Source organism: Lutjanus erythropterus, chromosome 17, assembly GCF_056507025.1.
Source record: "Lutjanus erythropterus isolate fLutEry1 chromosome 17, fLutEry1.hap2, whole genome shotgun sequence".
Classification (NCBI taxonomy): Eukaryota; Metazoa; Chordata; class Actinopteri; order Lutjaniformes; family Lutjanidae; genus Lutjanus; species Lutjanus erythropterus.
Genome location: NC_139333.1, coordinates 9,984,424 through 10,011,900, shown reverse-complemented (window position 1 = coordinate 10,011,900; position 27,477 = coordinate 9,984,424). Strand labels below are relative to the sequence as shown.

General features: G+C 39.9%; 1 protein-coding gene across 1 annotated transcript in view; it reads left to right on the top strand.

Annotated features, from left to right (window-relative positions):
- Positions 1 to 7,986, top strand: part of shisa9a (shisa family member 9a) — a 69,369-nt gene extending 61,383 nt beyond the window's left edge. The window contains exon 4 of the mRNA XM_084741526.1: positions 2,208 to 7,986. Coding sequence (XP_084597652.1) covers positions 2,208 to 3,196 — 989 coding nt within the window. The 3' untranslated portion in view covers positions 3,197 to 7,986. The remainder of the gene's footprint in view (positions 1 to 2,207) is intronic.
- The last annotated feature ends 19,491 nt before the right edge of the window (positions 7,987 to 27,477 follow it).

Genomic DNA, 27,477 nt, shown 5'->3' with positions numbered 1-27,477 from the left:
TTTATGTGCTGCATTTATTGTCTGAATATTGGTATTGGTCAAACTCACCACCAGACCAATCACATGACAAACTGGAAATCTGCCAGAGCAACCAATTTATATCTGGATATATTTCCACATCTATTAGAACTAGAAAAATACAACCATACACCATCTGAGTTCAACGTTCTCTCTTTCACTAGGACTAGCTTAAGTGCCCTGTTAACTCTTTGTAAAACACACAAATTAAAACTCATAAACCCATTTTTGTTAATCTTTCCACTGTTCCAACAATCACTAACTGTGTTTTGGTCAAAATAAACCCTTATTTCACAGAGTTAGATGTGAAAATATTCTGGCTGTACACACTGTTATTCCCCGCTGCTTCTCTGCCATTGCTGCCGGCGCTCTCACTTCTTATTCTGCTGTGCAGTTGGATCAAATCCCTAAACAAGAGTCTTTTGCTGAGAAGTCACCAAGGCCAAATGACCTATTTCACAATGTTAACAAAAGTGAAAAATAGCTAGTGTATCTGCCCCGTGGTTCAGATCATCTCCAAAATTGAATAGTCTCTTCCTTGGCCCATGCTACAACCTTTCACTCAGTTTCATGAACACCAGGATAGTAGTTTTTCCATAATCCTGCTGACAGAGAAAACAAACCAAACCACCTTGGCCAAAGTCACTATCAAGCAGTGACTGCTCACTGAATGCACTAGTTGATTATCAGTTTAGCACTGTAAATGCATTCTATACACTTGTGGTAGTTACACAGCTGCAGCTACATAATTTACCAGTTGAAAATGTCCCCAGTAAGCCAATAAACCTACAATACTGGTTATTTGGCAACTGGAATCATACACTGTACAAGCCCTGTTACACATTCACAGTACCAGATCCATAACTTTCCATCATAAAGCATTCTCGCGCTAGAAGTGCACTACCCTTTATTTCCTCCCTCGAAAGGGCAGGTTTTCTTGAAATCTTCTCTTTATTACATTATATGTCAAAAATGGAAAAACCATGTGCTGTGTTGGAAAAATGAACACCATAACGAGTAATGGTCTCACATCTTTCTCCCAGATATTCTTCCTCTTTCTATCATAGTGAACACCTTCACACCGCACAAAAATGAGATGTTTCTTGGCTTTATAAGAGAGGAAGAGGCGAGATGGAGGAGACATTCTGGGCTTTCCTTTTGATTTAACTCCTCCGGTGGCACGACAGGCCTCTATATGCAGGCGTTTTGCAGTAGCCCTGACACCCTGCTTGGTCAGTTACAGTAGACAAAAATAAGCTGACTAACAAAGTAAAGTATATGGGGTTTCTTATAAGACCTTTTCAGATTGTGGGAGTAAAAAGGGATGGGATGTTTTCTATCCAAACTTCAGCCCGTGTGTTTGCACTCACATGTGCATGTCTTAGTTTGCAGCTGATCTGCAAACTGCTGAAAGTCTTATTTTGTGAGTCACTCTATATAACAGTTCCTTCTTCTTTTTGTTCCACAGTAGCAAAACAGACAAGCTATTCATTCACTAATCAGTGTTTAAATGTTTTAATCACATATATATTAAACTCTATGTCACCTACACCACTACTATCTAGCTAAACAATGACAGAAAAGTCTTTTTTGTAGATATACTCTAATTTTTTTTTTTTTTTTTTTAGGTATTTCAGAGTTTGTCTTTTCCTGGGAAATGATAAAAAAAAACTGTTTATGATGGTCCCACTTTGCATGGAGTATGGAAGGACAATACATCCATCCACTGGAAGAGACTGCAGTGTTTCTGTGGGCTGGGCCTCACTGTACAAAGGCACAACTTCATGACTTTATTCACTGATTTGGTTGAAACTTGATCATGTTTTATGGAGAAAACATATTCTGGTTTCCCCTCTGATATCCTCCAGCTGCTCAGCTTCAACTCTCAGTGTAATTACAGAGCTTCCTGATAGGCAGATAGTGTAACACACATTGTTATTGGCTACCATAAACACCAATCAATGCCCATGACAACTGCCTCCTTAGCTGCCTGTTTTGTAGGAAACTTGTAAGCAATAAGCACTCTGTTAGCCGTTTCCTGGGAACTTAAAAGAAGCAAAGATCCAAATTGGGGGAAGCAAATTCATTTAGATTTGAACATTTAACCCTAGATTTCAGCTGTGCTCTTCAGCAGCTCTTTTATGCCCCCTTAACATCAGCTTTGTTTTTCTCTCTTCTTCTTCTGTCAGCTGCCAAGTACAACGGTGAACTCTATAAGCGCCGGCTGATGGTAGAGCTGCCAACCAAAGGTGGGCTTCCCCTCCAGCCCATGGGTAACTCCAGACCCTCCATGGGCAACATGTCGTCGATGAACCCTCCAATGACTACCAATCCCATGGCTTCTAACCCAATGACCTCCAATCCCATGAACCCCACCATCACCCAGATGACCTCCATGACCCCAATGACGTCTATGATGCCCATGACCTCCATGACACCCATGACCTCTATTACACCAATGACTTCTATGACGCCCATGACCTCCCTCACCCCGATGACCTCCCTAACCCCAATGACCTCCCTCGGTCCACTGACTCCTGAGCCAGTGGCCACCTATGTCACTGAGATGCCCACCATCTCCTCCGTCTCAACACTCCCAACAGAACGGCACTTAGCCAGTGGTGGAGGAGGAGGAGGGGGACTCAAGCCGAATGGCCACAAACCCAAAGGCAGCCACGGTCACCTTGCCCACTCCTCTCACACCTTGCACACCTTGCACACCTCTCATGCCTCTCATACCTCTCACACATCTCACACCCCTCACACCTCTCACAGCTCACACAGCTCTCACACTCATGCCCACAGCCACAGTAGCAAGCCACCAGGACTCGGGGCTACCTCTCTGGCACACATGTCGGGGACAATGCCAGGTGGCACGTCCCTGGGCATCTCCAGGGCAGCAGAGACCACCATTGGCCCCAGCTCGGCCACAATGGGCCGCCCATTGGCATACAGTTCCAACACAATTGCGGCTGGGCACGCAATGGGGCTGGGGCTGAAGGGCTGGGATGGGACTGAGACGGTGGGCCGGAGGAAGACCTATGGGCACAAGAGGCCTCAGTGTACCGTTCTGGAGCCCAACCAGCTCCACGGCAGCAGAGGCCAGAGCCACAGCCAACACTTCCTCCCCACACAGCCCTACTTTGTGACCAACAGCAAGACAGAGGTGACTGTGTGAGAGAGGAAGAAACGGAGAATGGGGGAAAGGATGCATGTGGAGCGGTGGCACAAGTAACGTCATGAGTTGAGACACCAACTCTTGGGGCGGCCCAAGGTGCAGATCTATGTGTATGTTTGTGTGGCTCGTTGGTACACTGGTGAATGTGGTGGGACAGTGACACTGTGTCTGAGTGGTCCTCGTTTCACAAACAGAGAGCTCACCAATCAAATCACTGAACAGACCCTTGTTGTCAAGAGGAGAGCGTCCAAGTTGGTGGCATCTGTAACCATAACTTCAAATAGCCTACAAAGCAGGGATGTCTGTCCACTTGTGGTGATATTAGAGTGTTGCCTCACAGCTAATATCTACTCGGTAATGATAACAAGTATTTCAGTGCAACAACACACAGATGATAAAGTGGGAAACTGCTGATAATAAAATGGGTTGGCTTTACAAACCAAACCTGAGAAGCAATATAAGGGATCACGTTTAAAGCACCGAAGCATCGTGGGAAAGCAAGTTTACCCACTAACCTCGCAACAAGAGTTCTGTTCATCTGCCTATCGAAGTGTCAAATGGTTTGGAAGAAATGACATTCCCTTATGATTTACCCCCAAATCTCCTGAGGGCTTTGAAACAGACACACATGATGAGGGCGCTGGGCTTTGGACTGCAGACATGCAGGGCTTTGTACTCTGGCTATTCAGAAGCGCCTTCATAAGCTCTGCAGCTGAAGGTCGCCCTTTTCCACAAGGCTCCAGGACAGAGAATGGAGGCTGTCACACTGGCATTGTTCTGGTCTGATCTCGTCTGTGTGGTGACAGCTGGCCCAGAGGAGGGATAAGGAGGCAGGGAGGCAGCATCTGGATGATGCTGCAGCTAGCAGAGGCTCCTCGGAGCGTGATTCTCATACACACACATGCACACGCACACAAACAAATCCACACATTCATGCACATGCAGATACATGTTTTCACAAACACACACATACGCAGAAACATATACTGTAGAAATACCGCACATCAGGGTTTGACCAATATGGGATTTTAAAGAGTGATACCAATAATTTTAGAATTACGTTACAGATTGTTGATATTTAATTTAATTTTTGCATATTTGTTATCTTTAAATTTGTGAGTTCAGTGTTTCCCCAAAATGATATTCTTGTCAGTGAACTGAATTTAGACCATCACAGTTCTTGTACTCTATATACTCTAGAATTTAACTCCCTTAAAATTTTAACTTGAAATGGCAGCTAAGTTAGAATGACCAAGCTTATCCATTCAATAACAATGTACAGTTCGGGATGCATAAATACTTAAATTAAAAATCTATTTACAAATGGCTTAATTAAAGGAATAGTTTGATGTTTTGAGAAATATGTGTTTTTGCTTTGTCGCTAAAAGTAAGATAAGATGATTGATACAATTTTTGTCTGCATGTTTAATATGAAGCTGCCACCAGCAGTCAGTAAGCTTAGCTTAGCATAAAAACTCAAGGTAAGAGGACACAGCTAACCTGGTTTTGTCCAGTAGTACAATAACAGAATCTGCCTGCAAGCACCTCAAACGCTCACTAATTGACTCTTAAGTCCCTTTGGGTACCTCGGGAAACTTTCTCTTTTCCTGTTTCCTGTGCTTTTGTCAGGCTATGTTGGCAAGAAAACCGGACTTGGAGGATTGTTAAAAGATGTTGTTGGGAGATGTAAGTGACATACACTCATATTAAATTAGAAAAAAAAAAAAAGAAAAATCTCTGGCTAACATGCTAGGTAAACTACATACTAATTTACACATATATATATAGTTATATCTGATAGCTAATGTAAGCAAAACTCTAGCAGACTAGGTAACTAATCTACATCAATCATTAGCTAGCTAGATACATCTGATAGCTAATGTAACAAAACACTAGCTAACTGGCTAGCTATTCTACCTACCAACTTAATTGGCAAGCGCTTTTCTGACATTAGCTAACTTAAGATGCTCGCCAACATAGACAAACCTAACACATAGCTGCAGGAAACAGGAAAGGAAAGCTGGCCAAAGTACCAAGCTCGCTCAACTGTTATTGGCACACAGAGCAAAAAGGGGCGGTACGTAGGAAGAGTCAATTAATAGGTAATATCCTATTTGTTTAAGCCAAACAAAATCACTAAGTGGTTTACGGAAGGTTATGTGCTACAGTATTTCTTACTCACAGTAACTTCCTGGAGTCTTATCAAAATGTCAAACTATTTCTATGAAATAATTTTTAAAAAGTAACGTTTTTCTTAATGTAGCTGTGGTCAGGAGTGGCCTCGACCATACTGGATTTGAATAAAATTATTTATTAAGTGAAAATTATGTTTTATGTATGTATGAACACAGGCAGTACACATAAAATATAAATCAAGTGGGCATCTATATGCCTAACTTGCTGTATTTCATTAGGTGGAACAAATGTATGCTTTAGCTTCTCAACATTTTAATTCTGTACAGATTTTTGCATAGGATGTTATACTTCTCTAGTTTTAGACAAAAGAAACTACTGTTAAAAGTGGGTCTAACAGGAATAAAAATATCAAATGTTCTTGCTGGTAATGTAAGACACTGCCACAAGAAAACTGGGCTTGATTAGATCACTCACTGTACTCAAGCTCTAGCTGAAAAAAACATCACAACCAGCAGAGTAAAAAAAACTATCTGGGTTACATGACTCAAACATAAAAATAAATCCTTAAGTCTGACAAATAGGCCAAATCTTCTAAGGGCTTCTCCCAGCCTATTTCCTTGTTTTGTAATGATGGGAGTACTTATTAGCAGCTGCAGCCACACTTATCATCTTGACCTTGTTATCTGAAAGTGCTGCTTCCACCTCTAAGACCCTCTTTACACTTGCGATTAAGATGCATTTTGAAGTGATCAGATTGAAATCTGAAAATACTCGTCCGGATTAAGATGAAAATGTGAATGCAATCCAAGACACAATGAGGATGGATTATGACTGTGCTGCTTAAACCATCTCTGGAGGTGTCTTGGAAATTTGTGTGCAAATGAAGCACAAGCAAAAAAAAAAAAAGGGCAAAGGAAGTATCACACAAACAAAGACAGATGGTCAGTGAGCAAGCAAAAAAAAAGTTGTCGATTGTCAATTTTAAAGCATGTAAATACTAGAGGAAGAGGTGCACATGACAATCTGACATTGGATTTCAGTGTGACACATTTTAATGGAGGCTCTAGCAGAGCTACAGTCAGTTTGGGTGCACTGTGTATCCAGACCGCATGTAGATCTGAGGTACAAACAGAAGCCAAATACTACTGCTTCTAAATCAAAAGCCAGATGAAACAACTAAGCCAGTTGAGCGTAAGATAAGGGGGTCCACAGGGGTGGGGTATTTTTGCCTCATGCTGTGAAACCCCTGCTGCCTCGGGGGTCACATGATTGCAAACGTGCGACCAAATTGGCACGGAACAGGATTTAAGAAGTCATCAGAGCGTTAAAAATGTGTCACCTCCACACCCACACCTAACACACACACAGACACACGCACGGAAAACATTACAGGGTGGACTCTGCTTTCCTTCTGCTCCCACAGTGCCGAGCGGCAGGCGTCATCGCAGCAGGGAGACGAAGAGTCAGTACTGTTACTGCGCCTGTTGTACATGAAAGACTGTGAAACTCCAGACCATGGCCCTTTGTAGCGATAACTGATATTATGCTTTTTATATATAAAGATATACATAGCCTTTCTCTCTTAATCTTTCTTTTCATCTTTTCTTCACTTCTTTTCACCCCTTTTTTTCTTCTTCTTTGCTCCCTCCATATCTGAACAGAAGACCTTCAGAGCAGGAATACCTGCGAGAAACAAAAATGATGAATCTGTTCTGTGATAGTGGAGTACAGTCATGATGAGACAGTGAATAATAATAATTCACCCCCACCTTGAAAGGCATGATTGGTTTCGCCGTGTGCATTGTTCTAGCAGGGAATATAAGTGATTGATTCTGTGTGCCAAAAAATGTAATTCAGTTTGCAATTTCTGTGTCCTCTTGAACACTGCGCACATTTCACTCTTTCTAACTTTTTGTGTGTGTGTGTGTGTGTGTGTGTGTGTGTGTGGATCCAACTTGGGCATATGATTATTCTCTCTGAAGGAGTCAAAACTCAAACAAACAAACCAAACAAAGTGAATCATATATAAATGGAGTTCACACTCTCATAAACCTGTCTGCGTCCAATGGGAATCCTTTGCAAATTTTCTTGTTTTTCTCCCGCCTCCTTGTATTTATTTTCTCCTTTTCTTGACAGCTGGAGGTTTTGTTTGTGACAGAGTTGAGAAGCAGGTCAATGTTTGCTCGGGATGTGCGTTATCGGACCCAATTGACTTAATCCAGCAAGGCGGAGATGTGGAAATATGAAACCTCCTTGCCACCCCGTACTGCTCCATCCTTAAAGCTCATTCAGTGCTGCAAAAGCAGCCACTGGAACAATGGTAAGCAGGCAGGGCAGTGGAAACAGTCGGTAAACAAAAACCCCCCTCTTCGCTCACCGTAACAGCCAAAATAAACCCGATAGAAAGCAGGGAATTGGCTGCGCTGGCTGTGTCACGGTTGATAGGGTCAGGGCCACAGATGAGTGGGTTCAGGAAGCAGTCATGTCTGACATTTTTCATCAGACGAGTCAGTCAGACAAAAAATGCCACAGCAGAGACAAAAGGACACAGGTAGTCCACAGGCTCAAAGCAGCCAGTTCAGTAGCAGAGCCAGCAGGACTTCTGGAATAGTAAGAGTTCATCATATATTGAAAATATAATCTGTGAGATTCAGGTTTTCATAAAACAAAATCACAAAATGATGAAATACAGATATTCAGTACATTCAGTGGCTAATAAACAACCTACCAATTCTGAAGAAAAAGAGGTCAATGTGCGTTTGAGGGATAATTTTATAGATCAGAGATGGCTGCGTTCCTAACCAAGCAACCAATCAGCTTTTCCGCTTTGGATTTTCTCTCAATGGATCTTGAGGTTCTGTAGCTTCTGTTTTTCTTTGATGGTTTCTCATTCCAACTACCCACCTTTTCCACTATTATTTACTAGATAGCGACAGACATCCTTATTTTAAATAGAAGTATCATGAACGGGGTATCGACCAGTTCACTAGAATATGATATCATCTGGTTTTGTAAGGGCCCAATCACACCAGCATTTTGAACTGCAAAATTTCATAGTGAAATCAATTAAACTGAAAAATTGAATGGTAATGAGCAGTGATCAATGGATTTACTCATGGAAGGTGAAATAAATCTGTGCACTTTTTTTTGTGCCGAGTTCAAACTTGGTAAACTTGTAATGTGAATTTTTGTTTTTAACTTTTATTTAACTGCCTCTGTCAGACTATATACTGCTCCATCATAGATGCATGGATTGCAGACAGTTTGAGACAGGAGCTGATGGTACAACAAAGTTTTTATTATCCATTTAGTGACCAAGCTAGCAAGCTGACATACAAGCTTTCCCTCCATTTCATAGATCCCTTTTCTGTTGGTACTTTTTTGGTGAGCAAAGCATATGTGGAGGCAAAACAACATCCTTAACATGTTAGTTAACAATAGCTAGCAAGTTTTAAAGTCTGGCTGCCAAGTCCTGTAGCCTGCTATCCAAATTTAAGGCAAAACGTGTCAAACCCAACTGCTGCTCTTCAGTTTAGTCTGTATCATCAGAAATGTTTGCTAAAATGTTTGAACCTTCCTCATCCTCGGGCGCACAACAACTCAGCGATCACCTCAACCCGATACTTTTGTTTTATCGCGTTTAGTTGCTTTACAGGGTTTTTTTTATGTGCAAAACTTCACCTTTGAGGCATTACTAACCCAACAACACACCCAGCAACACAGCAAGATGATGCTGATCTGTATTTGCTTCCAGTTTCTCCTTTGTTTTGCCTCCAGCTAACACTGTAATGTAATCATGATGTCAGCATTAAAAGGGCCTATAACTTGTAACTGAAATTATGTACAATCCTGTGAACAAAATGCCAGGGGGGAGTAAATGGACAGTTGCAGAGAAAACAGTAAGATGTCTGGAGAGCTACTGACTAATGCTGGCATGTTCCTGAATTTGATCCTCGCTGAGCCACTTTCTGGTGTGACCAGGCCTTTAGTCATTCAAACTACTGCTAAATCAAAAAATTACTGATCCAGCTGGCCACTCTGTAGTGACTGACATCTCACATTATAGTGTCGGTGATCACCTTCACCTCTTTGTGTCCCGCTACCTACCGCGGCACCGCCAAATGAGTTCTGAATTTAGCGATGACCACTCTGTGAACTCACTGTTCCAAACCATTCAGGTCCTGATTGCCCTGTAGGTGCACTGTCTCCCACAGCTCAAAGGTTTTTCATCATTATTTTTTTTTTCTTCCTGTCTGAATGGAGGTCGAATGAAAAGTGGAGGTGCAATTGGCCTAATTACAGGAATCAGACCCAAGTTAGAGGGGGCAGCAGTTCACCAGCTCACTGATCAGCAACAGAGGCTGGAGCAAGAATCAGGCCAGTCGAGCACACAGCCTCAAGTTGTGTGGTAATAACGCTTTGGCTGAAAATGATTTGGCCCTGTGACCTAGAGTTAATAACTAATATTATCTGTTATTGTGTTTTTTTTATTGATGCAATATTTTGACTGAGTTTACATGCATCTTTTCAAGATTTACGCACCAAGTGGGTCCACGCTAGAGACAAATGAGATCTACAGTCACTCTCTAGTGAGTTTATTGAAACTAGTTTTTTTTAGTTTAATCGCTATGTTCACAGAACTCATTCATCTTTTTATCCTTTTGAATCACTTTGCTATGAAGCATCACGGACCACTTCCCTTTGTTAACACAAATCAGCCAGCTGAAAACGCGCACAGTTTGTTAATATTTGTTTTACAATATTCTGCATTTCCAAAAGTCGCCGCTCCCTGATTGATCAGCAACTGAAAAGAAAATGGATGGTGAAAGTCTGGAGGGACATGTGGCCATATTTCAAGCTAAAACCACATGTTACATGATAGAGTATGAAACAAAAGGCGTTAATATTTCAGAATTAATTTGCATCTTTTCTACTGTATCCTGTAACACTACTAAACGGTAATGCTAGCTAGGACGTGGTTAATTTATGGCATTTTTTGTGGGTGGAGCTTAGGTGGAGGCAAAACAATTCCCTAAACATGACTGACTAGCAAGTTTTGTTGGCTTTTTTCTCCAAAATGTCTGAAGAAAATTAAAGCTCTTCTAAATATGTATGATCACTCTCTCCAGGGCTGTGAATGTTATTTGGAAAAGCACCAGTGGGACCGGACTTGTTGACCCATACACATTCACTCAAGGACGAGTTAGAAGAACAGACTGTAGGGACTTTTTTCACATCTAACACAGCAAACAAAGGATTTATTTTGTCCAAACCAGAGTTGCTGATTGTTAAAATAGTGGAAAGGCTGACCGAGACAATTTTGTTTCTGTCTATCAAGTTTAAATGAAGCAGTTTTACAGAGTTAACAAGGCAATTAAAGTGCGTGTTAGTCCTGTAAAGTGTGTAGTGGCAGCTGATATGACTACCCGTCTATTCTAGCACCTACCAACACAGCAAGGTTACCTTTTCTGCTTGGTTATGAGGCCTAGGAGGTGATTTGTGTTCCTTTGTTTTGCCTCCAGCTAACATTGTGACATAATCATGATGTTGGCGCTAAAAGACACATTTTTCACCCAAAAGTGAGATTGGCCAAAGTTTGGGCAGTCACTAGTGCAGCAACAATGATCCCTAACTGGCTTCCCACCTGTGAAACACTGCCGACTGTGCTCAGCCTGGGATTTGAACCCAGGTCTCCTCAACAGAACTTTTAGCCCTGCATGACCTGAGCCATTACACAACATGACTCACCTCTCACACCTATGTTACCACCACTGTGCTCATTTTTGATGTGCTCTTGCTGTAATGTTTAGAGTCTTGCTCTTTGAGGTGGAAAGTCTGAATACGTGTTATGTTGAGTCGCAGAGTGGCAGAGTCTCGGAACGTGTCATAACAAGGGCACAAAGCAAAGCAAACAGCCAGAGTGGCAGATGTGCAGGAGAGGTTTTGAATTTAATGAAATGTCTCGAAACGAGACTGGAAGGCAAACACCTGACAAACTCGCCCACCTAGCCACTCACAAAACACACACTGACAAGTACTAGAAATGACACAACTGAGGTTTACAAAAGCTTATACTCCCGTTAGCCCACACAAGCTTCAGTGAGAGACAGCGAGAGGCAGGTGACAGAGCGGGAGAGGCAGTCACAGGAGGTGTGAATGGATATAAAAATGGGGATTGTGGTCCGACTTCTCTCTTGGTTTAGCTGAGAGAGAGTGAGGCCTATTAATACAAAAAAAGCAACCCCATTAGACGAGTTGTGCTGAAATCAAGCTCTCTTGTTCGGCAGAGCAGCCAGCCGCCGGGAGAAAACCACACAGTGGAGTATCTACAAGGAATATTCAATAAGAGACAGAGAGGGAGCTGTACAGGGACCGGTGGCCAGGGGGGCTTTATGAGTTCTCACTGCGGTCTTTAATCACCGAAACCCAGAGAAATGCGGGGAAGCGCTTTGGTGCTGCGACGGGGACTCGGCCCACAGTGGCAAACAAAGACAGAAAAGGGACTTAATGTCAACACTTGATAAAGAGGAAGCTTTGAATTATTGATACTGCAAAACAGCACGTGAACGCTAACAGCTCCGTTCGGAAAAGCTGTGAATCAGAGATGACTGTTGGCTCACACACACATCCACACACACACACACACACACACAAACTGCTCTGTCCAGTGATTTCATGTTGTTACAGTAATGTTACACACATGTAGACTTGTATTGATCATTAATGCAGCAGCTCAAAAATCAATCATTGATTCCTCCAGACAGATTAGCCTTTACTAATGTACACTGGAACATATCAGCTCCTGTTGAGCTGAGTATTTCTTTACACTCTGTATCTTATTTAAAGGGACAGTTCACCCCCAAATCAAAAATACATATTTTTTAATGTCATACCTGTAGAGCTGCTTATCCATCTAGATAGTTTTGGGGTGAGGTGTAGAGTTTTGGAGATATCAGCTGTAGAGATGTCTGCGTCCTCTCCAATATAAACTGACTAAATGGCACTTGGCTTCTGGGGCTCAAAGCACCGGAAAAACAAATACATTTGAAAAGTTCAACACTAGTGTTTCGTTCCAGAAACCATGATCCAGCTACTCAAGATAATCCACAGACTTTGTCGTGAGCAGTTTCATGTAGAAACTGCTTTCTTTCTAGTAGAAAGAAATTAGTTCCGGTAGATTCTGCTGCAGGACGTAGTTCCCCTTGCTGCTATTACAGGAAGAAAGTAGTACCCATAGATTCAATCACTGAATCAAAGTAGTTTCTACTTGATACTGCTCACAACAAGGTCTGTGGATTATCTTGAGTAACCAGGTCATGATTTTTGGAAAGAGACATCGCTGTTGAATTTTTATCTTTTGCTGTTTTGAGCACCACAACCAAAGTGCCATTCAGCTCCATTATATACGAGAGAATGCAGACATCCCCAAGGCCAATATTTCCAAAACTCAGCGAGTCACGCCAAAAACTAGATGGATGAATAGTACTACAATCCAGAGGAAAAATATGTATTTTTGATTTTGGGGTGAACGGTCCCTTCAAACTTATGATGTGAAGCATGGATTGTTCACGTCAGTCTGAATCAGGACAATGCAGCTGTCTGTAAATATTCATTTCTTGGTGGGGAAGTAGTGAAGAAAGTCCTTTTTTTCCTCCTTTATTCACTACAGATGAAATGCAGTATCTTCTTTAGTTTACTCTTTTCATTGAAGAGAAGAAGAGTTATCATGATCAGAAAGTGGGATATGTACAGTACATCGGGGATGACACTAAAGGGCTCAAACACGTTTTTACCAGAATTTTCCTCCACTCTTTTCTTTTCCTTTACCGTTGCTGTTTGCTGTAAACATTACAGCCTATGAAGAGCAGCGTCTGTATGATCAAAAAAAAAATCAATATATCACTATACTATCAAAGGGGTTCTCGTCAGCTATGTTTACGACTTTGTATAGCATCAGTCTTTATGCGCAATGTTTTCACCAATCCGGAGCTGTCTTCTTATGCACACAGAGACAGAGGAGATGCAGTGTTTGTTGTCCAGTAACGCTCAACATCTGTTCTAAAAAGGGTTTGCTCCTTTGGTGTGCTTTATATGTATGATTTTTATCATAAACCTATATTGAATATATTTACTGTTAGGATTAACAGAAGGATATTGATCACAGTGGATGTGAAAAATACTGTAAGACTTAAGATACGGTCCAGAGCTGAGGGATTTTCCATTACCTTTGAAGAATCAATAAGCCAATTGTGATATGACTACTATCCATTAGCAATCATATCCTTTTATAGAATAACTCATTGATTAACTCATTTTGGTGTTAATCATGCATCACATATGAAATTATATGAGATCCAATTTTCTATTTTTGATGTCCAGACCAGTTTGTGGTATTTATGCATATGTGTATATGGATACATATGGCCCCAACACTGCATTTATGCGTGACTAGTAAAGCATATTTTCTATGGTAGAGCCCATCTCCCGCTATTGTTTGCACAGTAGCTTATAATATGCACCGTGATGCCCCATTGTCCTTTTACTGTTTACTGACTTATAATTTGTGAAATTAAGTTATGAAAAAGCTGTATTTTGGTACTATTCAAATATTGTTAGAAAAAGAGATATAGCAGACGTTTTGTCCAAGAAATATATTACCATAGTGTTGCTATGAATCTGTCTGTTTACCTTATTTTGGGGAGGGATGACAGGGTTATTTTTGTTCTTCCTTTGTTGTTGATTTGCCATCTGACAGTATATCACCATTGTTCTATATACAACTTTCTTACGTGGCAATAAAAGATGACTTCTGTAAAAAATGCTCCTCTCTTTTCCGTACTTTCGTGTCTCTTTTGATTCTCTTTTTTCTGTGTCCTTTTGTCCTCAGGAAGAGGTACTGTACAGTCCTTCAACTCCTCTTCATCCCCTCTCCTTCTTGTCTTCTCCCCTCCCACTTTCCTCCTCTCTGTTTCCCTTGGCTCTCGACTTCCCAGCAAACATTTGATGTTAAGATGTTGATAGAATGCATTGGACTAACTTTGGAAACACATTTATATATAGCAGCAAAGCAAAAATTGCAGTCATGTTCATACGCGGCTCCTTCCTTTTTGAGGTTGACACTTAAATCTCTCACTGATGTCAATTCAAACAAATCCCATGACTTTTTTCATATTCCTGTCTGTTAAATGCTGCTAAATTAGCACTGCTTTCTCTTTTTTTTTCTTCCCAGTGAGCATTTGACAGACAGCAATGTGCACAAGGTGACATTAAAGGTATAATCCTTAAGATTATCACGAAATAAAACCCCTTTTTGATTAAATTTTTCAATTTGTCATCTGTCTTTTCAGAGACAGACATTCAAGTCCACCAGTCCCACGCGGGATTTAAAGTGCCTACTGTGACATGGGAGTTTGTAATCTCATTAATGTAATTAAAGTTACTGCAAATGCTAACCCAACATTAACTACTGCTGCTGCGTTACATGAAAAGCTTTAAACCCACAATATGAAAGCTCTGCCACTAGGGGTCCCTCTCAGATAAAAGCAATAATAAAAGGGACAGTTTGATGACATCTGAAGTAGCGAGGCATCATGGGAGTTGTTTCCTTCATTGTTAAACAACCACCATCACTGATGAAAATCTTAAATTACTCAGGCAGAAATCATGTCCATGGACAAGGTGATGTATTATGTTTTTATTCACTTTACATTTTTCCTCACTCCCTGACGTATCTGGGGTTTTCACTGAAGTTATAGCAACTAGGAGCGAGTAGGAAATGCAGTGTTACCTTGAATAAATTACAGATTTCTCTGGGTTTGACCATTGTTGAATACATTTGGGATTATGGAAGTACACAACTCAACATTTTGATTTCGATGTAGATACAGAATTGTTACCTATTGTAGGTTATTATAGCTCTTCATGAAAACAAGGCAAAATTGTTTGGCTGCACTGTAAACCGATACAACCACTTGCTGTTTTGATGTATTCTTGACAAAGAAGCCACTCAAGGAGTGTTTGTAGGCCTGTAATATTAGAAGAGAAATCTGGAATATTTTTACTGTACTAAATCAGAAAATGGCCAATATGTTTTCCTTTGAAATTTCCATTCAGGTGCAGAACGTCTATTTCTGTTCAATATTTATTAGAGTTAGAATTAATGACAAACGTTTGCCAATTAACAATTCAATTTTCAGTTCAAATAAGTATCTGTTTATGAGTCATAAGAAATCATCAGTAATCTTTTAGAAGGCATAGATGTCACAGTTAAAGTGAGCAATATATTAATGGATTCTGGAAGGCGGCAAAGCAAGCAGTCACTGAACTCTAACTCCAGATTGTGTATATTCGGAGCACTGGGTTTTTGTTTTCAGGATAATGGGCTTAGCTTTAGATAACTGACTGTTATAAATCAACATACAGTGTAGGACTCATCATCTCTTGTCCAAATAAATATTGCATTCATCTTGTGCTTTGTAAGTTCAGTGTGCAACCTGCTTCAGTCTTGGGAGGAGGAGCTGTGGGGAAAACAACTTGAAATCTTTTTTAGGATTTAGGATTATGACTGAAGTTGAAATAATTTCATCTTTGTTTACGTATATTTCCCAAAACAGGTCATGTAATTGCCTCAGCTTTATTTTAGCACTAATTTGCACCGCCTTTATATATACTCTTGGGTATGTAGTTCTATCAACACCACCTCTTGGAGTTCGACACATTATTTTTGGCATTCTGCCTTTTATTATTCAGAACTGAAGAGATAAAAGGTCGCAGGGTAGATGAAATGTGCCTGAGACTACAAAGTTACTATATTCAAATCAACATCTATTCACCACAAAAATGTTTTCTGGGTCCTCTCGTACTCGTTCCCCTGCTGCTTCTCTACATGCATGCAGAGCTGAAGCCAGAGAGTTAATGTGTCCTTGGGCTTCAAACAGAAGATCACTGCCAGACAAAATCAAACCTACTGTTTTGGTTGTAAATATTGTTTTGTTTTTTTTTATTTTACCTTCAAATGAACCGTGATTGCAAGGTAAAACAAACAAAAAAAAAAGACAAGAAAAAAAGAAAGAAACCACCTTTTAACTGCGCACAAATGTTACCTTCACACCCATCCGAGTACACATCACAACAGACATATGAATTTGCACAATGTGAGTTTTACACTAATTACTCAGGCTGCCAGTGCTATTGGCAGCGAGGAAACAGTCCAGGGAATTTAACTAAAAACAAAGCAAACCTGCTTTTCCTCCCACTCCCCTGCCAATCCCTCTCCAGCGTCCCGAATCCTGCTCAGCAGAGCGGAGCTGCACAACAAGAGCTTTCTGTGTGTTTTTAAGCCATCTGGCACTGATCTCTGCATCAACCGTCAGGGGCATCATCACCACCATCACAATCAACATCATCATTTTTTGAAAGTTGTCTCTGTTGTCACTTGTCGTTTTCGTCAATCTTGGCGACAGCTCTGTCACTATCATTACGTCATAATCGACGTATTACAATCATCATCCTTCAATAACCGGAGCTATTAAGCAATGTTACAAATGTGATGCTAAAAGTGGAAAAATATGTTCTGTTTTCCTGCCTTTAAATAAAAGTTAAACAGCTGTATTTGTGCCAAATGGAGCTGAGTGTTTTCTGGTTCAGAGATCACTGCTGTGGCCCAGTCTTGACAAAACAAATGGCACGTCGGACAACTTCTGTATCGTGAAAACTTAAAATTGAATACTTTTAGATGTTAAAACAGTACTGGACATGCTTTATTATATAACTGTCAACAATTCATCCGGAATCACCATCATCAACAATGCACCCAAAATTATGACCGCAAACTTTTATATTGTCAGCAGTTGCGGCTTTATCATTCAGCTGTAACCCACCTCACTTTTTTTTTATTGGTGTGTGTTATCTTTCTGTTGAGTTTTCCTCGCAGATACGAGGATCAATTTAAATCAATGTCTGATGACCTCTGGGCTGAACTGGTCAAGGTCAATTTGATTCAGTCAGTCAAAGCTGGTACCAATCAAGGTTAATTCATTTATTTCATTTATTTATCTATTCATTTACTACTAGCTTAGCCCCGTCTGTCCTGCTGGGTCTTCTGGGCAAGCGATAAGAGCCTCTATTTCTTCAGCATTTCAAAGGCAATATGGCTGACTTAAACCACCGAAGCTCGCCGTCTCACTCTCTTCTTCTTTCACAAATTCACGGCTCGTATATGTTCATCAGATGAGTGAGAGTAATGTGCACATTTCTCTCAGTTTGCATACCAACACTGACTCGAGGAAATTACATCCCGGTAATGGAGAAAGAACCCTCCATGACAGGGGGTCATCTGTGTTGGGCTCATAAATGTTTGATAAAGTCAGATTAAAACTCTTGATTGATGTGTTTATGATAATGAATCGGCCGTCTGGGTCAGTAATGGTGGAGGAATGAATTAAGCGGACTTTCTCATGAATCTTTTTATCAAGTTATGTAGAAAAGAAACTTCTATGTTTGTTAGAGTCTGATTTGTGTTTTTTTTTTAATCACATGCCTGAATTTAATTTATCTGCATGATTAAATATTTGTCTACTTTTAGCATGGTAGCCAATCCCACACAAGGAACGGAGCAGTGATTGAGGATTGTTAAATACTTACTTTAAGTGAGGGTAAAGAATAAATCTTATATTTAAACATTTTGATATTTTTTAATAAGTCTGCTGAAGCCTTGCATTTCACTGCATAGCACATCAATTATGTAGTGGAAACAGCATTCAGCTTTTCAGAAATTGCATATGTTATTCTCATGGCCCAGGGCAGTAAAAATCAGCGTCTGTGAAAATGAGCCATTCCCTTCCAAAGCTTCAGACCAGGAGGAGTCAGACTCTAATCTGTGAAGAGAAAGCGATGTACAGCCTGGAGGGATACCACTGACAGTGACGCTGGGACTCACTTTGTCGTCTCTTACGCTGTTTGTTTGAACTTTGAGATCCAACGGAGCTTCGCTTCATAAAATAGTAATGTTGTCTGTTTGAAATTAGAAATGTGCCGTGATAGTCAGAATACATCATGCTTGATTCTGCTGAGCTGCCTTTTTTTTTTTTTACATTATCTGTTAAGCTTATTTTATTTTTAACGTATTTCAGAATTGGGGGTCTGTAAGAAAATTGTAAATGGAAAAAAATATCATGACCAAAAAGAGGGTTTTAAAGAATCCAGTGCTGATGATTGATGTTGAAGTTAAAGAGGTGAATTTGAATTTGTGGAGAAATCAGCACAAGAGACACTGTGACAAAGACAGAAAGAAGGAAGACGCTTAGTCATAGAAATGCCTTACAGTGAAATTTTCACGGTGCATTGCAGATGAGGAGGCCTCCAAGCAAATCGTGAATGATAAAAGGAAAAAGGAATGTTAAGGAAGAAAATATCACGACCAAAAAGAGGGTTTAAAGAATTAAAAACTAGACAGTTGAAAATTGTCATAAAAAATATGCATAGACGAGAGGATAAGAAGATAAGGCAAGAAGAAAAGACAAAAAAGACAAAAGACAGTAATAAATGCAGAAAATAGTTTAAATAAATACAAAAAAAAGTTGGGACTTTGTGTAAAACAAATAAAAACAGAATGCAATGATGTGCAAATCCTTTTTAAGTTGTATTCAATGTAATGTAATGTTCAAATTGATGAACTTCGTCTCACTGAAATGAGCAGGGACGCCTCTGGAAAAGATGTTGTGTGGATGTTGTTCCAAAACCTGTATGTACCTTCCAGTATTAATGAGTCCTTCACAGATGTGACAGCTACCAATGATGCCACGGGCATTAACACACCTCCAGACCATCCCAGATGCTGGCTTTTGAAGTTTGAAGTTAGCGCTTGTAACAATTGGATCGTCCACATAAATGTTGTAACTGACTTAGCCTCAGAGTTCCAGGGTCCCCTGATGTTAAACTGGCCATAATTGTTCTTGGAGTACCAAATAAACTTAGATTTAGACAAAAAAAAGAAACACGCAAGATCACACAAAAAAGAAAGACAGTAAATTTAGGAATAGATTCAGAATGCACGAAAGCACAAAAGCACACATGAAAGCTACAGTACATCCCTGGGACATCTGACGCATGCGCCACGGCACACTTTTAACAAAATCACATTTTATTGCACCTGTGAATCATCACCTCAAGACTCCAAAGAAATATTTTTTGTACCCATGTACCTTTTTGCCACAGCTCTGATTTCTCTTTGTGGCATTTGTCCTATCCAACACTTGATAAGAAAACCTTTAACCTTGCACTGTTAGCCTTTACTGTTGCTTATATAAAGACATCAGTGTCATATATGTCAATGTGAATGTAAGGCTGAACTTGAGCAGCGTAATGAAAGTCAGAGCCATGCCTGTCACGGTGTACATCAAAGTGAGTGGTGTTTTTTTTTTTTTTTTTCTGTCTCTCCCATGACCTCGCTACATCAAATTATCTTATGCAGAAGGCGTTGAATTATGGGACTACCCTCCACTCAAAGTTCAATGAGTCATCTTGTCAAAAGGATTGACCAGCCAATCACCCTGGAGACTTTTTCTCTCCTTCACATACTCTCTCTTTCTGTCAAGATAATACAGTATTGAAACACACACACACACAGACACACACACACAGACAGACAGAGAGGGCTCTGGGCTCTCAGGGATAAAATGCACTATGCTAAGCTGGGCTCCTCTCTGTGCTCTTTTGAAGGGTATACAATGTGGAGCAGTTGAATAAATAAGTTCTTCTTTTCATGCCCTTCTTTGTCAGAGTCTGCACTTGTTCAGACTCACGTCTTGCAAACGTCTAAATGAGAGGCTGTGTGTATATGGTGTGTGTGTGTGTGAGTGTTTTTCTTGTGGAGTAGAGGAATTGTGGGTGTTTGTATGGATGTGTCATTTTATGTTCTGAGAGGGCAAAGAAGTGAACTAACAACAGTCCATGCTGTCTTTCCTATCTAATAGGCAAAATTCCTTTAACGTTTTTCAGTCCATGGATCCCTTAGCTGATAGAGAGGGTTAGAGTTTTTTGGGTCTTTTCTCATTTATGTTTTCCGGTGGATGGTAAGTTTGCAAGAGTTGTAGCATGGCTAATGCTAGCTGCGCTAACCTCACCTTCTGTTCTGTCCATGGTGATTTCTGAGGTCTCTTGCTCCAAACGCACCAGAGTGCCTGTAAACATGGGATTTTAATATAGCTAACTGGCCAAAATGTTTCAAGGTGTAGCCAACTAGTTCACCTTTATGTCAGTGTTGTGTGGCTTAAATTGATTTTTTTTACAAGCAGGTTTTTTTTTTTATCTTTGCCAGCATGTTAATAATATATATCATGGACTTACATGGAGCCATGATCTAGGCCTTAGCCTTGAGTTTAATATTACAATTAATATTAAGATATTGACTTTAAGCATCAGTGGTACAATTTACTAATTAGACCTATGAGCGAGTATATAGGGCCCAAGCAAGGGCTTATTAAAGCTCAGGACTAATGTAAGTTTTGGTTGGGAGGGGAAATTAGAGCAACAATGTGAATAAAAACTACGTTAGAAATGTTGCAACGATCAACATCCTTATTTCGATACAAGAAAAAAATGAATTCATTCACTCCTCAGCTCTACAGAGCATTTCAGCAATGTAACATTTTGATTCTGTTCTCATCAGTGGCATCTGCTCTGTACAAAACAGCAAACAGATGACGTTGGTAACTAACTGATGAATATAGTGCAGCATTAAGCAGCTAACAAGACTGACTTACATTCATCAGATGTCCTCAAATGAATACTAGTCAATCTGTAACAGCTGGATGTGTAAATAGGTAACTGTTGGCTACTGCAAGTGTTAGCAGTCACATCATATATGAACCTTATAGGGTGCCAGATCAGTTTTATAGGGTGCTAATATGTTAATGTGTTTACAGTTTGTTTCACGGCCTCCAAGTGATAAAAAAAAATCAATATGATGTTATAAGATAAGATCCAATAAGATGTTTGAGATGTGAGTTTGAGTGGTTTATGTGATGTTGCATGTGTTAGTAAAATACTTGTGGAACCAAGTCATAAATGGAATTAAAGGGAAAATTTGTTGTTTTTCTTGTGGATGTCCAGTCAGTGTTGATGGTAAATATAAATTTCGGTAAATTGAAATTGAAGCAGTAAATAACGAAGTACTTATCACAAAACAGTTCCTCTGCTGCAAAATCTGTTGTCCTTCCTGCACTAGCTTGGATTTCTCGTCTCATCTTTCAGATAGCCAGGGCGCATGCCAGTATTTTAGTCACCTAATGCTGTGTTTTAGCCAGGCTGATGTGGTGGTACACAGCAACATGGACAGGGGCATCAGAAGCTTTCATGAAATGCATCCTGGTACATGTGTGCACTAATGACATGGCTTTATGAGAAGAACTCAGCTCTCTTGGCCAAATTTATCATTTAAATTGACAACATTTACCTTCAACATTGACTGGACGTCCACATGAAAAGTGCAGAATTTTCCCTTAAATAGCAGCCAACACTACAGGAGGTTATCTGACCATGAAATATATATAAGCTTTTAAAATCACATGGTGAAATATTACATGTATGAGGAAATGACTCCTAGCAGACCTCTGTCCATTCTATACCATGGACTAACCGCGTAGAATTGATTTTCCGTGGAAATGTTCCTGCTGAGCACAGCATCATTCAGAGGAACCGCAGTGCATACAAAGTGCAACCACATGTTCCCCGGGCGAAGCATTTAGATCCACAGGTGAAGACAGGAATGTCCTTGTAATGTCACTTTTCTTTTCATAAGCCTTGGTGTCACAAACAATATCACTCTGATTCTAAAAAATCAAATTGTCACAGACAGAGCTGCCACGTCTACCCCTTCTATTAACAAATTAGCCTGTGAAAAAAGCTCATTCTGCTTTTTTCCAGTAGATGAAGAATTCTTCTGGCTGTGGGTACAGAGAGGAATGGTGCTGTCCAGAACGAAATAGATGGCAGCAACAACCACACTTTAATCATTCCTGCTGATTAGATCGATTTTTACGAAGGAGACGAGAGCGAGCTGCTGCCGGGGGTCAAGCAGCGTCCCTGGGGTAAGAGTGAGTAGGACAGACAGACGTCCTGCTAACAGCAGAGACAGAGAGAAAGAGCTAGTGATGCACCTGGACAGCAGATGGTTCATCAGCAGGTCTCTTTTTGTCCTCACTGACAGGAAATGGATTGCTGAGGGCCAGACTGCTACCTAATTACTACAGGACCACACACACGTGTGTTTCTATCACTTCAGAGGATATTACATTCACTTCCTGAAGACTCATTCCAACCCTACCCATAACTATTACCTGCCTAACCTTTACTCTAATCATAAACTGCATCTTCACCTTGAAATTTATGATTTATGTTATGGGGTGTTGTGTGTTGTCTCCATGAGGAATGCATGTCCCCACAATTTGAGTGTGTAAACATGTCCCCACACCATAAGTAATAGGCATCCACGCACACACGCACAAAACGCGAACAGACAGAAATATAGTTCCGTTCACACAAACCCACACACAAGTCTGCACACTCATTTGTATACACACACGCACACAGGAACTATTGCACCTGAGTCACACCACACATACACACAGTAAAAATACATGCATGCTTGCTCCACACACACCTGGATGGCACAAATACACACACACACACACCACAGGCAGTGTACCGGCTGTCAAATCGGCCACTCTCTTGCTTTCCTTGTTGCTTTTCCCAGAGTGCATTTCAGCACGGAGCTGTCAGATGGCTCTTTATTTCCAACTGTCCCAGCATGCCCTGCCAGGCCTCCCCACACACACACACACTATGACAGCACCATTTACACACACACACACACACCCTCACACTGTAAGTAGCTCTATACATCAGGGTGCACCTGAGGTTTTATGCACGAACACACATAAACTTGCTCCTTTTAAATATTCTTTTTGATACACACACAAATGCACATATGCAGATGCACAAACCCAGATGCTCATAAATATACCAACATACTTTTATGGACACTTGCACTTTATTTCTAGTGCTCAAACATCACACTTTAACATCTCTCTTCGCATTTAGCATTGTATTACTGTCATCATTATTCTGTCTCTTGCCATGCCAGTCTCTCTCTCTCTCTCTCTCTCTCTCTCTCACTCACACACACACACACATAAACAAGCACACCAAACAGCTTCTCGTGCGTCACTAATGTACCTCACCAGTCACCCTGCTGGACACAGTGTCACAGTCACACTGGCCATCTCCATCATCTCTATAATCAGACAACCAGTTACCTGCTGCTGCGCAAAAAATCTAATTACAGCGGGAAGGTCAGCTGATGGAGACGAGAGGATGAATTCACCAAATATTGCAATGTTGAATATGTGCACATTTTAATACCTACTACATGTCTATTCTATATCTTTTATAGATAATGCATCAATAAGGCAGTTACCAAAAAACAGTCAACCATAATCTTCTTTAATCAAAATCGTCAAAGTAAGTTTTCTCTACAAATAAGAAAATGGTGCACAAATGGCATATGCTCATCTTTTTCTGAATGTTTGATTGGAGATCCAGGACCTATTAGGACTTATACATTAATAATTTGCTCTTGATTTGCCCTGAGGGCCACATCCAGATGTACAGTTATTTACACCCATGCTGAAACAAGAGAACAAACTGCTAAACAGATGGCAGTTCTGAATAAAGTATCAGACCAGTTAACTCGCCGCTGTCTCATAACACGAGGAAAACTGTGGTCATGTGTTTTTCCATTAAGACAAATGACACACATCAACCTGGCGTCCTCGTTAAAGGACAGGTAATAAATATTGTTGACAACTTCAAATATCTGAGAATAATAACTGATTCTAACTGAAATTTTAAGAAACATAAAAAAAATAAATATTAGACATATTAGACGTCAACTATGTTTAGTCACTGCTGAGCTCTTTAATTTGATGATTTTTCTTGCACAGATCGTGCTGTGCTACAAGTTGGTCCCAGGCAGCACTAAAACCGTTGTACTCTCTTTACAATCTGTGGAAATCCTTGATTAAAAAACAGGGAACTACCATCGTTGTACCATTATTCAAAAGTATAATTTATTGACCGTTTGATGTATAAATTAATTCATGATCTTGAAACACCTACAGTTAAAAATGAGCATCAATCAACATTCTCAGTTTTTCAGAGAAGCAGGTAAAGGGAACTCGATACTCCACAGAAAGCAAAAGCTTCAGTTTTGTTTTGTTTTTTTTAAGTAACAGTAGAAAAATGTGTGTGTTGGTCAAATGTGCACGCAGCTTATTATAACTGATATGTCTGTTTATGTTCAGTGGTGGCCTGTGGTGGGTGTGGTAAGCAATTTTTTTTTTTTTTTTTTTTTTTTTTTGTTATTAAACTCTTTATTTGAAGAAAATACAGCTCATACATGTTGCTCTTAATTTTATACACAAGTCATCCAGTCTTATCATCTAAGCAGATACGACAAGAAAAACTAGGTTAAAAAAGGAAAAGAAGGAAAGAAAAAAAAAGAAAGAGGAAAAATAAAGAAATAAATAAAGAAATAAAGAAATAAATAAAATAAGATAAAAAAAAATCACATAATTACAAAAGCACCTACACTCTCTATCATGGTACTCCTATACAGTTAAACTTATAACTGGATTGATAGGCAACCTAATTATCCAAAAAAAGAGAAATTATAATAATAACAACTAGAAAATAACAATGACAACCGTAATAATAAATAATTTGTCTGCCCCATATGCACCTTCCTTTATCCATGATTTCTCCTGTTAACAATATCTTATCATGGGGTGATAACAGCGGTGACAAGAGCAACAGCAACACAAATTATAATATTAACAAATCAAATGAAGATAGATTGCTGCATACATGTGTAACACTGTAATAGTGTAATTATTGAACAGAAACAAAAAACAGAACCAAATGAGTGGAGTCAGAAACTAGGGGTTTTTTATCACTTTACCCATCATCTTGCCTATAAGTTGCTAGATAGTTTATCCAGCTTTTCCAGTAACTTTCAAACTTATCTTGTTCAAGCCTGAGAATGAATGTTAGCTTCTCCATTATAAAGATATCTTGAACCACTTTGATCCAATCCTCAACTGTAGGAGAATCTTTTACCAACCATTTCCTTGTGATTGCTTTCTTACTCGCTAATAGTAGAATATTGTACATATATTTATTTTCAGGTCCCTTAACAATGTCCGGTCTTAGCCCCAGACATAAGGTCTCAAACCCTGATGGAATCACTATTTTCATGACTTTCTCTATATTCAGTTTAATTTCTTCCCAATATTTTAAAATGACCGGGCAGTCCCAAAACACATGAAAATGTGTTGCCTTGCTCTCGCCACAGGATCTCCAGCAGGATGTACTACCTCCCAAAGAAATCCTTTGAGCTGGAACTCTAAAAAACCTAACTATACTTTTCCACCCAAATTCTCTCCAGGACAGAGCAGATGTACTTTTCCACTGTTGTAAAATTATTTTGTCCCATGTTTCCATCTGTATCGTGATTTTACTCTCCTTCTCCCATTTCTCTTTGATATATGCAGTATCCTCTCTTACTAGCTCTTGCAACACCTTATATATCTTCGATATATTTCCACGTCCAGGGTCTGACCTGTAACTGAGTAGAAATATCTTCACTATACCCAAATTAGTTTGTTGCAATTCTTCCTTTTTCGTTGTTTTCTCTAGGTAGTGTCTAAGTTGCAAAAATCTATAAAAGTCTTGATTGGTTAAACCAAATCGATTTTTAAGATCTTGAAATTGTCGCATTGTGCCCCCCTCGTAGAGGTCACTGTATTTTATTAGCCCTTTACTGGCCCACTGTTTAAATCTTGCATCCATCCTGTTTGGCAAGAAATCTGAGTCATATCCTATCCATCTTATGATCCAGTAAGGTTCTTTGGCCTTGTTTTCATTGACTATCCTATGCCAAATCCTAATTGACATTTTTATCCATGGGTTTATGTCTTTTAGATGAATAAACAATCCACTGTCCCCTATAACTGCTTGTAAAGGGATATCACTAGATATCTGACATTCTATGTCTTTCCACTTCGCTTTATAAGAAGGGTTGCAAATGTTAACCAAAATTTTTATCTGCACCGCTTGGTAATAATTTTTTATATTCGGGAGAGAGAGGCCTCCTTTGTCTTTTGCTAGTTGAAGAATCTTATAGCGAATTCTTGGCCTCTTCCCCTGCCAAATAAATCTTGATATCAATTTGTCTAGTTCCTGGAATTTCCCTTTTGGAAGTTCCGCTGGTATGTTTTGGAATAGATATAGTAATCTGGGTAACACATTCATTTTTATTGCTTCCACCCTCTGGCCTAATCCTAGAAAGGGAACTAGATTCCACCTGGTCAGATCAGATTTAATTTTGGAAAACAAGGGGTCGTAATTCTCTGATATAATCATATTCAGGTGTTTGGGGATATTCACACCTAGATATTTAATTGACTTTGAATCCCAATTGACTTTAAATTCCTCTCTGATGAGTTGGCTAGGCGAATAATTAAATGTCAAAATTTGGGATTTGTGGGTGTTTAGTTTATAACCTGATAATAATCCATATTCCCTCAGGGTTACAAGCAATTCTGGAAGGGAAGTGGATGGATGCCCCAAGTATATCAAAATATCATCAGCGAACAAGGCAATTTTGTGTTCTTCTTGAGACACCATGATCCCCTTTATCTTCTCATTCTGTCTTATCCACTGACTTAAGGGCTCTATAAAGATGGCGAATAAGAGTGGGGACACAGGGCAGCCCTGTCGACATCCCCTTTCTAGTTCAAAATTATTTGTTAATCCTCCGTTAATCCGAATTTTGGCTGTTGGCTTATAATATAAAGCTTGTATTATTTTAACAAAATCATTATGGAACTGGAACCTCTCTAGTGTCTTATATAGGAAGGACCAGTCAACAGAGTCAAATGCCTTCTCTGCATCTAACCCTAACAATACAGCCTCTAAATTGTCTTTGTTTATATGGTTAATGACATGTAATGTCCTTCTAACGTTGTCCTGTGTTTGCCTCTGTCTAATGAACCCTGCTTGATCCAGCTGTATAATATCTGGGAGTA